The sequence below is a fragment of the Pleurodeles waltl genome, chromosome 2_1 (assembly GCF_031143425.1).
Source record: "Pleurodeles waltl isolate 20211129_DDA chromosome 2_1, aPleWal1.hap1.20221129, whole genome shotgun sequence".
In the NCBI taxonomy this organism is placed as follows: Eukaryota; Metazoa; Chordata; class Amphibia; order Caudata; family Salamandridae; genus Pleurodeles; species Pleurodeles waltl.
This window is the reverse complement of record NC_090438.1, coordinates 29,135,274-29,148,419: the sequence shown is the minus strand read 5'-3', so window position 1 is coordinate 29,148,419 and position 13,146 is coordinate 29,135,274. Positions and strand designations below refer to the sequence as shown.

Below are 13,146 nucleotides of genomic sequence, written 5' to 3'. Positions count from 1 at the left end.
CCTTGCCCAAGTGGAGGTTTCCCCGAGGAATTCCCCCCTTGCCTGCCTGCAGCGCTGAAGAGATCCCGAGATCTCTCATAGACTAACATTGCGAACCAGACGCCTGTTCCTACACTGCACCCGGCCGCCCCCGCGCTGCTGAGGGTGAAATTTCTGTGTGGACTTGTGTCCCCCCCGGTGCCCTACAAAACCCCCCTGGTCTGCCCTCCGAAGACGCGGGTACTTACCTGCAAGCAGACCGGAACCGGGGCACCCCCTTCTCTCCATTCTAGCCTATGTGTTTTGGGCACCACTTTGGACTCTGCACCTGACCGGCCCTGAGCTGCTGGTGTGGTGACTTTGGGGTTGCTCTGAACCCCCAACGGTGGGCTACCTTGGACCAAGAACTGAGCCCTGTAAGTGTCTTACTTACCTGGTTAATCTAACAAATACTTACCTCCCCTAGGAACTGTGAAAATTGCACTAAGTGTCCACTTTTAAAACAGCTATTTGTCAATAACTTGAAAAGTATACATGCAATTTTGATGATTTGAAGTTCCTAAAGTACTTACCTGCAATACCTTTCGAATGAGATATTACATGTAGAATTTGAACCTGTGGTTCTTAAAATAAACTAAGAAAAGATATTTTTCTATATAAAAACCTATTGGCTGGATTTGTCTCTGAGTGTGTGTACCTCATTTATTGTCTTGTGTATGTACAACAAATGCTTAACACTACTCCTTGGATAAGCCTACTGCTCGACCACACTACCACAAAATAGAGCATTAGTATTATCTATTTTTACCACTATTTTACCTCTAAGGGGAACCCTTGGACTCTGTGCATGCTATTCCTTACTTTGAAATAGCACATACAGAGCCAACTTCCTACACCTTGAAAACAGGGTTTTTGTCTTTTTGACTAGCTTGTCAGCTATTTTAAGCACAAGGCCAAGAGCTAGGAGATTGCGTCTGTGCAAGAACACAGTCCTAGCACCAGTTCGTGATGGTAGAAAGGATTGCTTCACAGATGTAAAGAAATGGCTCCCTGTTGCAGTTACCCCCCACTTTTTGCCTGATACTGATGCTGACTTGACTGAGAAGTGTGCTGGGACCCTGCTAGCCAGGCCACAGCACCAGTGTTCTTTCACTGAAAATGTACCGTTGTCTCCACAATTGGCACAACCCTGGCACCCAGGTAAGTCCCTTGTAACTGGTACCCCTGGTACCAAGGGCCCTGATGCCAGGGAAGGTCTCTAAGGGCTGCAGCATGTCTTATGCCACCCTAGGGACCCCTCACTCAGCACAGACACACTGCTTGCCAGCTTGTGTGTGCTGGTGGGGAGAAAATGACTAAGTCAACATGGCACTCCCCTCAGGGTGCCATGCCAACCTCACACTGCCTATGGCATAGGTAAGTCACCCCTCTTGCAGGCCTTACAGCCCAAAGGCAGGGTGCACTATACCACAGGTGAGGGCATTGGTGCATGAGCACTATGCCCCTACAGTGTCTAAGCAAAACCTTAGACATTGTAAGTGCAGGGTAGCCATAAGAGTATATGGTCTGGGAGTCTGTCATACACGAACTCCACAGCACCATAATGGTACACTGAATACAGAATAATAAACCCACACTGTTTCCAGTGTTGGATTTATAAAAAATGCACACAGAGTGCATCTTAGAGATGACCCCTGTATTTTACCCAGTTGTTCAGTGCAGGACTGACTGGTCTGTGCCAGCCTGCTGCTGAGAGACGAGTTTCTGACCCCATGTGGTGAGGGCCTTTGTGCTCTCTGAGGACAGAAACAAAATCCTGCTCTGGGTGGAGGTGCTTCACACCTCCCCCCCCTTGCAGGAACTGTAACTCCTAGCAGTGAGCCTCAAGGGCTCAGGCTTCGTGTTACAATGCCCCAGGGCACTCCAGTTAGTGGAGATGCCCGCCCCCTGGACACAGCCCCCACTTTTGGCGGCAAGTCCAGGAGAGATAATGAGAAAAACAAGGAGTCGTCACTGGCCGGTCAGGACAGCCCCCAAGGTGTTGTGAGCTGAGGTGACTTTCAGAAATTCTCCCAATAGGATTAGGGATGTGCCCCCCTCCCCTCAGGGAGGAGGCACAAAGAGGGTGTAGCCACCCTCAGGGCTAGTAGCCATTGGCTACTAACCCCCCAGACCTAAACACACCCCTAAATCGAGTATTTAGAGGCTCCCAGAACACAGCAAGATAGATTCCTGCAACCTAAGAAGAGGACTGCTGAACTGAAAAACCTGCAGAGAAGACGGAGACACCAACTGCTTTGGCCCCAGCTCTACCGGCCTGTCTCCCCACTTCTAAAGACCCTGCTCCAGCAACGCTTTCCACAGGGACCAGCGACCGCTGAAGCCTCAGAGGACTGCCCTGCATCTAGAAGGACCAAGAACTCCCGAGGACAGCGGCTCTGTTAACCAAAGACTGCAACTTTGCAACAAAGAAGCAACTTTGAAACAACACACGTTTCCTGCCGGAAGCGGGAGACTTGGCACTCTGCACCCTATGCCCCCGGCTCGACTTGTGGAGAACAAACACCGCAGGGAGGACTCCCTGGCGACTACGAGACCGTGAGTAGCCAGAGTTGGAAAACTCTTCACCCTCCCCCCCCCCCCCCCCCCCTTCCCCCCCAAGCCCCCACAGCAACACCTGGTAAAGACTCTGCACCCGCAGCCCCCAGGACCTGAAGGATCCAACCTCCAGTGCAGGAGCGACCCCCAGGTGGCCCTCTCCCTTGCCCAGGTGGTGGCTACCCCGAGGAGCCCCCCCCTTTGCCTGCCTGCATCGCTGAAGAGACCCCTTGGTCTCCCATTGATTCCTATTGAGAACCCGACGCTTGTTTGCACACTGCACCCGGCCGCCCCGTGCCGCTGAGGGTGTACTTTCTGTGTGGACTTGTGTCCTCTTCCTCCCTCCCCCCCCCCCCCCCCCCCCCCTCTCCCCCGTGCCCTACAAAACCCCCCTGGTCTGCCCTCTGAAGACGCGGGTAATTACCTGCTGGCAGAATGGAAGCGGGGCACCCCCATCTCCATTGAAGCCTATGCGTTTTGGGCACCACTTTGACCTCTGCACCTGACCAGCCCTGAGCTGCTGGTGTGGTAACTTGGGGTTGCTCTGAACCCCCAACGGTGGGCTACCTTGGACCCAAACTTGAACCCCGTAGGTGGTTTACTTACCTGCAAAAACTAACAAACACTTACCTCCCCCAGGAACTGTTGAAAATTGCACTGTCTAGTTTTAAAATAGCTATATGTCATTTATGTGAAAACTGTATATGCTATTTTGCTAATTCAAAGTTCCTAAAGTACCTACCTGAAATACCTTTCATTTGAAGTATTACTTGTAAATCTTGAACCTGTGGTTCTTAAAATAAACTAAGAAAATATATTTTTCTATACAAAAACCTATTGGCCTGGAATTGTCTGAGTGTGTGTTCCTCATTCATTGCCTGTGTGTTTTCAACAAATGCTTAACACTACCCTCTGATAAGCCTACTGCTCGACCACACTACCACAAAATAGAGCATTAGAATTATTTTTTTGCCACTACCTTACCTCTAAGGGGAACCCTTGGACTCTGTGCATACTATTCCTTACTTTGAAATAGTGCATACAGAGCCAACCTCCTACAACAGAGCTTTTGAGAGGCTTCAATCGACATGGGATATCGTGCTCTGCTCCTCTGAATTTTCGATCTGCATCTGTGACCTGGTTGAAATTAATCTCCTGACTAAGTGGTCAAGTGGTGGTCCTTGCATATTAGATCTTATCTGAGATAGAATTTCCAATGTCACCTTGGGAATTGTTGGAAAATACCCTCTTTCTGCCATGGTTCCCCCACTTTTTGCCTGTTGTCAGTATGTGTTTGTGTTCACTCGGGTCCTGCTAACCAGGACCCCAGTGATTATCCTCTCTCCTTTAAACTTAGTTGCTTGGACCCAAAACCCCCCACATTTGGCATACTGGTGTCCCCTAATAAGTCCCTAGTATATGGTTCCCAGGACATTGGGGCACCAGAGGTCCCCCATAGGCTGTAGCATGTAATATACCACCCTTGGGAGCCCAGCTGTAGGAAAGTGGCCTCTTTCTTAGCATGGCTATCCCCTGTTTCTGCTTGTTGTCAGTGTGTTTGACTGGGTCTACAGGGATCCCGCTAACCAGGACCTCAGTAGTTATGCTCTCTCCTGTAAATTTATGCTTTACACCATTTTCTTCCCACAATTGTCAAACTGGTTCCCTCAGGTAAGTCCCTAGTATATGGTACCTAGGTATTCAGGGCATTGTTTTCAGCAGATCCCTATGGGCTGCAGCAGTTACTCTGCCATCCATAGGAAGCCCATGGGAAAAGGTTCCTTTCCATTGTCCAGTTTCGCAACAGAGCAGGGACTTGGGGTCCCTGAACCGGTGTGGACTTGTTTATGCACAGAGGGCATCAAATGTGCCCTTCAAAGCATACCAGTGGCTTGGTGAGGCTACCCCTAACCAAGCTGGTTACACCTATTTCCAGAGGGAGAGAGTGTTACCTCCCTCTCCCAAAGGAAATCCTTTGTTCTGCCTTCCTGGGCTTGATCAGATCAAGCAGCAGGAGGGCAGAAACCTGTCTGCGGGGTGGCAGCAGCGTGGGCCGCTCTCAGACCCTGAAAAACTGGTAGGAATAATACTGGGTGTCCTCTGAGGAGCCCCAAGAGTGTATGGAATCATGCCACCAATACTGGTCTCAGTTTTTGGGTATGATTCCAATATGTTTGATACCAAACATGACTAGGTTTGAAGTTAACATTATGTAGCTGAACCATAAGTAGTGACCTATGGCCATCACATAGCTAAAATGGCTTCCACACACTTCAGAAGTCCAGGGGGTTTAAACTGGAGGTCGCAGGGGAACCCCTACTCCTACAGGGGTGCCTACACAAACGGGGACCTGCACTATGCCCTTAGGGCTGGAAGGGCCTACCATAGAGGTGACTTCCAGTGACCTGGTGAAGTTGCCAGCAATGAAAGGGTGCGTGCACCTTTTCTTGCAGGCTGCAATTGGCAGGGCTGCAGACAGTTTACAGGTGTTCCCATGGGTGGCACAATACATACTGCAGCCCATGGGGGACCGTGGTGTACCAATACCCTGAGTACCTAAGTATCGTATACGAGAGGCTTACCGGAGTACACCAGTAGGCCAATTGTGGAGTGTAAAGGGTACCAAGAGAACCACATTTAGAGGAGACAGCACATCACTGTGGTCCTGGTTAGCAGGATCCCAGTGAAAACAGTCAAAACACTGACAACATGCAAAAAAGTGGGGGTACCCGTGCCAGAAAGAAGGACTTTCCTACAATTACCAAGTCTCCAATGCTGATAATGTCACTAAGTGCCACCCCATGGTAGTTAACTTTAGCTTGAGGGGGGGGTTGATTTGTAGTGTCGTCTTCTATTCCTGTAGACTGTCTAATGGCCAATGATTGAGACCTCGGCCTGTGCTGAAGTGGAGTTACAGACCCATGCAGCAATGCAGAGTGTCCCTGCAGCGAAGCAGGATATCACTGAAGACCTGCACCATTTGCATTTAAATCTTAAAAATAAACCTACAAAAGCCAGTTTCAAAAAGACATTTTCTGAATTGGTTTCTGTGAAATTGCAAATGTCATTCCTCCTGGAAATCTCCATAAACGGTGTAGGTGTAATGGTCATTCAGTGATGGGATTACATGAAATCACATGCAGCCCCTCTGCCTACTCTCTACAGTAAATGTTTTCTTACTGCTGACCACTAGATTTAGAGCGCTTGCGTTCACTTTGCAGCGAGTCAGGTACACTTTCTTTTTGCCTTCTGACCAGTTTGAAGTGACTGGGGCGCCTGCAATCTGTGTGCATTGACTAAACTCGAGAGTGTGCCATGAGCGAAAAATAGGATGGGGTGGAAGTTATTTTCATCCCAAGGGTATCTCATACAGTGTTGGAGCGTGCAGTTTGCATCTTTGTGGTGGTGTGGTCTAGTTCACCGCTAACTCTGAAGCGACAGATTATTGATCTGGTGTCGGGGTCATTCACACTTTGGGGTTGCAGAATGAATGGATTTTGAGGAATATCTGCTCCTTTCAGCAAGAATCTGTTGTGAACAGTGCTTTCAGTGTGTGCATCTCTACTTTTGCTCTTTCTGTACCACTGCTTCCCATTTGATTTAACATAATGTTTTGTTTGAAGTTCAGCGCTTGTGTGGTTCGTTTTGATACAAGTATTTTACCTTTATTTTCAGGAGAAACCCTTGCATCCAGAGTAGCTGCCTCGCAGCTCACCTGCCTTGGTTGTCCAGAACTAATTGCAAAAAACAGGCAGGAATATGAGGATATTGCTGTGAAACTTGGAACTGACCTGGAATAGTAAGTGATGCGTAGGAGATCGGTGGGAAGAGGAATGCGACAGAAAATGTTGCATCAAAGATGTGGGCACAGATGAGACTTGGTAGTTTTTTGGTATTTGTATGTAGGAGCCTCCCAGCTAAGATGAGAATAACATTTAACGTCTGTAAATAGAGCAGGGACAGGTTGTCTGATGTTGCTTTCAGCTTTGCTTCACCGTTGTGATTGTAGTTTGAGGTTCCACTGGGTGATTCTGAACTGGTGACTGGGACCTTGCAGATGTAAATGTAAGGGATTGATGCTACAAGCACTGATCTGTTCTTGAAAAGATAGTTTATCCAGTCCCCAAACAGAGGCCACTGAAAGGCCTTTGGATGAGGTCTGATACCATCTGCACCCAGTTCTAGTAAAACGAAAGACGTCATCTCAGGCATTTAAAATCTTAAGGGGACAATGTAAAACTCTGCAGAATTATTTTTCCTTTTTGTGCATACTTATTGAAATGTTTCTTGTCCTCTCCCTACATCTTTATTCATTTTCCTGAGCCGAGCCCTTTAACCAAGGTTTTCATCTCACTAACATCCCTATGCCTACATATACACCCTGCTACATCTACACCCTGCTACATCTGACGACATCCCCTAGCCCTCCCTTGCCGGACCATAAGAGATATGAAGTCACCAGTAATTTCTTTTTTTTTTTTTTTTTTTTTTTTGTTTCTATGTAGGAAAATGCCACTGTTGGCATGGTCACCCACACTTTTTGCCTAGTATTGAAGCCAGCTTTGATTGGAAGTGTGGTGGGACCCTGCTAACCAGGCCCCTGCACCAGTGTTTTTTTCCTGAAAATATACCTTTTTTCCACAATTGGCACAGCCCTGGCACATAGTTAAGTAAGAGATGCACCTGGTACCAAGGGCCCTGTGGCTACGGAAGGTCCCTAAGGGCTGCAGCATGTATTATGGCACCCTCCAGGAGACCTCACTCAGTACCCGCACACTGCTTTGCAGCTTGTGTGTGCTAATGGGGAGAATAGACAGTCAACATGGCACTCCCCACAGAGTGGCATGTCCACAAACCACTGCCTGTGGAATAGGTAAGTCAGCCCTAAGGCAGGGTGCACTATACCACTGGTGAGGGCATAGCTGCATGAGCACTATGCCCCTACAGTGTCTAAGACAATTCTTAGACATTGTAAGTGCAGGGTAGCTGTAGGAAAATGGCACTTGTTGCAGTTACCCCCCACTTTTTGCCTGATATTGATGAAGATTTGACTGAGGTGTGCTGGGACCCTGCTAACCAGACCCCAGCACCAGTGTTCTTTCACTAAAAATGTACCATTGTTTCCACAATTGGCACACCTCTGGCATAAAGATAAGTCCCTTGTAAAAGGTACCAGTGGTACCAAGGGCCCTGTGACCAGGGAAGACCTCTAAAGGCTGCAGCATGTGGTGTGCCACCCTTAGGGACCCCTCACCTAACACATGCTCACTGCCATTGCAGATTGTGTGTGTTGGTGGGGAGAAAAAAAGCAAAGTCGACATGGCATCCCCATCAGGATGCCATGCACACAAAATACTGCCTGTGGCATAGGTAAGTCACCCCTCTAACGGGCCTTACAGCCCTAAGGCAGGGTGCACTATACCACAGGTGAGGGCATAGTTGCATGAGCAATATGCCCCTACAGTATCTAAGTCCATTCTTAGACATTGAAAGTACAGTGTGGCCATATTAAGTATATGGTCTGGGAGTTTGTCAATAACGAACTCCACAGCTCCATAATGGGTACACTGAATACTGGGTAGTTTGGTATCAAACTTCTCAGAATAATAAACCCACACTGATGCCATTATTGGATTTATTCAAAAAATGCACACAGATGGCATCTTAGAGATGCCCCCTGTATTTTACCCAATCCTTCAGTGCAGGACTGACTGGTCTGTGCCAGCCTGCTCCTGAGAGATGAGTTTCTGACCCCCACTTTTGGCGGCAAGTCCAGGGGAGATAATGAGAAAAACAAGGAGTCGTCACCCAACAGTCAGGACAGCCCCTAAGGCGTCCTGAGCTGAGGTGACCCCTGCCTTTAGAAATCCTCCATCTTGATTTTGGAGGATTTCTCCAGTAGGAATAGGGATGTGCCCCTCCCCTCAGGGAGGAGGCACAAAGAGGGTGTACCACCTTCCAGGACAGTAGCCATTTGCTACTGCCCTCCTGACCTAAACACTCCCCTAAATTCAGTATTGAGGGGCGACCCTCAACCCAGGAAATTAGATTCCTGCAACCTGAAGAAACCAGGAGGACTGCTGACCTACAAGCCTGCAGGTTAAACGGACGATGACAACTGCTTTGGCCCCAGCCCTACCTGCCTGTCTCCAACTTCGAAAGCCTGCAACCAGCGACCCATCCGACAGGGACCAGTGACCTCCGAAACCTCAGAGGTCTGCCCTGGACTCAAGGACCAAGAAACTCCTGTGAGCAGCGGCCATGCTCAAAACCAGCAACTTCTTTGCAACTTTCAAAGACTGCTCGTTTCCCGCCAAAAGCGTGAGACTTCTCACTCTGCACCCGGCTAGAGATCCAGACAACAAACACCACAGGGAGGACTCCCTGGCGACTGCAAGCCCGTGAGTAACCAGAGACGACCCCCCCTGAGCCCACACAGCGATGCCTGCAGAGAGAAACCAGAGGCTCCCCCTGACTGCGACTGCCTGTAACAAGGGACTGACGCCTGGAACCAGCACTGCACCAGCATCCCCCAGGACCTGAAGGAACCGAACTCCAGCGCAGGAGTGACCCCCAGGCGACCCTCTGCCTAGCCCAGGTGCCGGTGGTCCGGAAATCCCCCCCCCCCCCCCCCCCCCCGGTCCCTCCTTTGGTTTCTACCTGAAACCCGACGCCTGCTTTGCACACTGCACCCGGCCGCCCCTGTGCCGCTGAGGGTGTGTTTTGTGTGCCTACTTGTGTTTCCCCCCACCCCCAAGTGCTCTACAAAACCCCCCCTCGTCTGCCCCTGAGGACACCGGTACTTACCTGCTGGTAGACTGGAACCAGAGCACCCCTGTTCTCCATATGCGCCTATGTGTTTTGGGCACCTCTTTGACCTCTGCACCGGACCAGCCCTGAGCTGCTGGTGTGGTAACTTTGGGGTTGCCCTGAACCCCCAGTGGTGGGCTGCCTATGCCACAGAACAGACTTGTAAGTGTTTTACTTACCTCCTAATCTAACCTTTACTTGCCTCCCCCAGGAACTGTTGATTTTTGCACTGTGTCCATTTTGAAAATAGGTTATTGCCATTTTTACAAAGACTGGATGATATTGCTTTTATTCAAAGTTCCTAAAATATCTAAGTGAAGTACCTTACATTTAAAGTGTTTACTGTAAATCTTGAACCTGTGGTTCTTAAAATAAACTAAGAAAATATATTTTTCTATAGAAGAACCTATTGGCCTGGAGTAAGTCTTTGAGTGTGTGTTCCTTCATTTATTTCCTGTGTGTGTACAACAAATGCTTAACACTACCCTCTGATAAGCCTACTGCTCGACCACACTACCCCAAAATAGAGCATTAGAATGATCTCTTTTTGCCACTATCTTACCTCTAAGGGAAACCCTTGGACTCTGTGCATGCTATTTCTTACTTTGAAATAGTACATACAGAGCCAACTTCCTACACCCTGTTACCTTGAACCCGCTTACTGGCTCAGCTCCCCAATCCAACGACCCTACATCTTGGTAGCAACAGCCTGCCCCTGCCCTCTGTATGTCACCTGATCTCACTCCCCTGCTTTTAACCACCCTTTTCCTTTATCTCTGCCTGCTACTGTCTAAGTGCATTGTAGCCACAAAGGACACTCCCTTTAAGGGGCTACTTAACAAGGCCATTGAAAATCAAGAATTCACAGTGAGGACACAGGTTTGATGCGTGCATTCTGATAAGAGGAATCTGTCTTTAGGTACACTGTGGCATTTTATTTTAGCATAAAATGTTCACTACAGTGTTGGTCTAGGGAATCAAGGATCTGAACACTTTTTGCATGATGCAGGGTTTAGACTGGCCGTGCTCATCTAGTAGACTAGAAGAGTTGATAGTTTCTGTTCTTGAGTCATATGTAGCATTTGTTATAGGTAAGTTAATGATCCATTCTTCACAGAGAAGTAGCTATTAACGAGTATTTTAATATGGTGATTTAACTGACAATCATCCTATGTGATGTGAATTTATCATTTGAATTTCTTTGTAGTCTGAAGAAAATTCGTGCAAAGGTTTGGAAGCAGCGGATATCTAGTCCTCTCTTCAACACAAAGCAGTACACAATGGACCTGGAGCGGCTTTATCTGCAGATGTGGGAACATTACGCAGCTGGAAACAAGCCTGACCATCTTGTCAAACCAGTGGAAACAACAGAGTCTGCGTGAAGGACCTTGTGCTCCAAGGAACTGTGTTGTGTACTTGGCCTCTTAACTGTGCTATTTCGATTTCACCTACCTGTACTTTGTGGCCGCTAATATATAATAGTTAAAAAAAGGCAGATGGATAGACCACAGCCTGAAAAATTCCCGAGGTAGAGTGCAGCTACTCCAGGGTACTGCCAGGCGGCCCCTCAGGTGGGATGGGATTGCATAGGTCTTTATGTTCAGAATTAATTTGGCGCCGTTTGGTTAAAATATCTGGTGGGAGGGGTGTGTCTGTACTGCCAGGAAATTATGCTTTATGGACTGAGTACTCTGTTCATGTGAATTCAGTTCGTTTCCTTTAACAGTATGTACATTTGGAATTGAGGCTTTTTAATTATTTGTTTTTGAGATGTGTGTGAGTGAGATGCTTTTTCATCGGCCGAAAATGCACCACCTGTTGAATGGTCCTGTAATTGGACAGGGACATCTATTGTATGGTCCGTGAACTTAGATGCTGTGCACTGTCTGTTCTCTGGATTAAATGGGCATGTATTAGCTCATCCCTGAATTTGTACAGATGACCTTTATGTACGACCCCTCCCCCCACGTCCCTAAGGCTGGTACTCCTGCCAGCATGTAAATACCAACTGATATTTAGGTCTTATGGCTCCTGATAAAGAGGAGTGAGTTATGGTCTCATAATGTAGGTTGAATGAGCAGAAACAAGGGTGTCGTTTATCCACTTTGTTGTATTTTATGGGTTTTATAAACCACTCAGTCACTGCCCCTGTCTGTAATGTTGGGTGCCCTGTTTTGGCAACCCTGGCCCAGTACGAGTTAGAGAAGTGTTCTCCATCGGTTCCATCAACTCATGGAAGCCTTCTTAAGTCCCCCCCCCCGCCCCCAAATGAGCTTTCAAAGTGAAGGCACTGTTTCCTGTAATAACTTGATCTGGTGCCAAATACCAAATGTTCACGAAACTAAAAGGAATCTCCTGAGGCCAGAAGAAAAGGGGTAGCTGTTTTTGTTCTTTTAATGAAGTTGTGGTTTGCCCAGTGTAATCCATTGCTTTCAGGCAGCCCTGCTCACAGCCCCCATTTTTCATTTTTTTGCTTTGTATTTCTTTGTTCTATGCACATTTGTATTTTGTTCAAGATCACGTGTTGGGAAACATTGGATTTTCTGTCCTCCAATTTGTTTTGTTGCTTTCAGCAGATCCCAGGTAAGTATTGGCTTGGAGTTGACTTGGTAGATTTATGTTCATTAAATGATGAATCTTCTTCCAGTGTGTCTTTCATTTCATGTTTGTGTTGGTGTGGGAGTGTATACAGTAGACAGGTATGAAGAGAAAATGCACCAAAGCACAAGAGACTGTGCACATCATCTTCATTCCTCGGGGAAGCAATGTCAACTTGTGTAGAAGAAACTTGCCTGGAATATGGACGCTGATTATTCTGTGCTTGTGCGGCTCAGCTAGAGATACATTGATGACAATACAAGATTCAGTACTGATTTTAAATACATTAGAAATGTTAGATGATTTTTTTAAATTTCATTCTAATTTGCAGTTAAAAACTATCATTGGCAAACTCAGTAGGTCTCTTTTTATAACTAAAAGTGTCTCTTTATTGATTGCTGAGTTTGTGTGGGATTGTGGATAGGCATGTGGGTGAATGCAAGAATGACTGTGGGTGAACAGTTATGAGTGCAACAGTGAGCGAGGGCATTAGATGATGAGTGATTAAATGTATGGATGGATGTATCCAGGCACTATCATTTAGGAGATAGACCAGTTGGCTTTGCTGATGCTAATTGCTTATTGAAAAGAAAGGCAGTTCATTTTTGTTCTCAGTGCCAAAGGAGTAATTACTTACATTTTCAGGAAAGGATTGAATCTTTGAGATTTGCTCTGCATAGAGGGGCGTGAATTATCAAGTACCTCCAGGGATCGTAGTGTGTATCCAGACTGACTGCTTTACCTAAGGCTAGAAAAAGGCACTCACTGTGGTGTTGCGACCTAAACTGACTTCCTAAATCTTCTGCATCTTCCCTGGGAAAAAATAGTACCTTCATCTGTTTCAGAATCCGTGGCTAGTCCTTGCATTAGTTGCAGTATGCTCTTCCAAAATAGTCAGATAACCAATGCATTTTAGTCTTAGTATGGACAAAGACCAATGAACATGATCTGTTGAACCTTGAACTATTGTTTTGGTCCAAATCCAGTAATACATATGGCAAAAATAGCAGTGCTGGTTATTAGCTACGAAGAATTAAAACTGTCAAGTAAATAAATAGAAGCTTTTTACATTGTCTGCAGCTGCGCAGGAGCATATAGATTGGTAAGTAGGTTCCCTACAAAAGGAATACAACACGCACGTACATTCCCGGAATTCAAATT

At 47.1% G+C, this 13,146-nt stretch overlaps 1 protein-coding gene across 9 annotated transcripts in view; it reads left to right on the top strand.

The window, feature by feature from the left end:
* OGT (O-linked N-acetylglucosamine (GlcNAc) transferase) overlaps positions 1-12,028 on the top strand; it is a 486,071-nt gene extending 474,043 nt beyond the window's left edge. For 8 of the 9 annotated variants that reach the window (XM_069209047.1, XM_069209086.1, XM_069209030.1 and 5 more), the window contains exons 21-22: positions 6,253-6,376; positions 10,595-12,028. In XM_069209047.1, the coding sequence (XP_069065148.1) occupies positions 6,253-6,376; positions 10,595-10,769 (299 nt within the window). In that variant the 3' untranslated portion in view covers positions 10,770-12,028. The remainder of the gene's footprint in view (positions 1-6,252; positions 6,377-10,594) is intronic. The other variant, XR_011198862.1, reaches the window with a different exon arrangement.
* Positions 12,029-13,146: the final 1,118 nt, after the last annotated feature.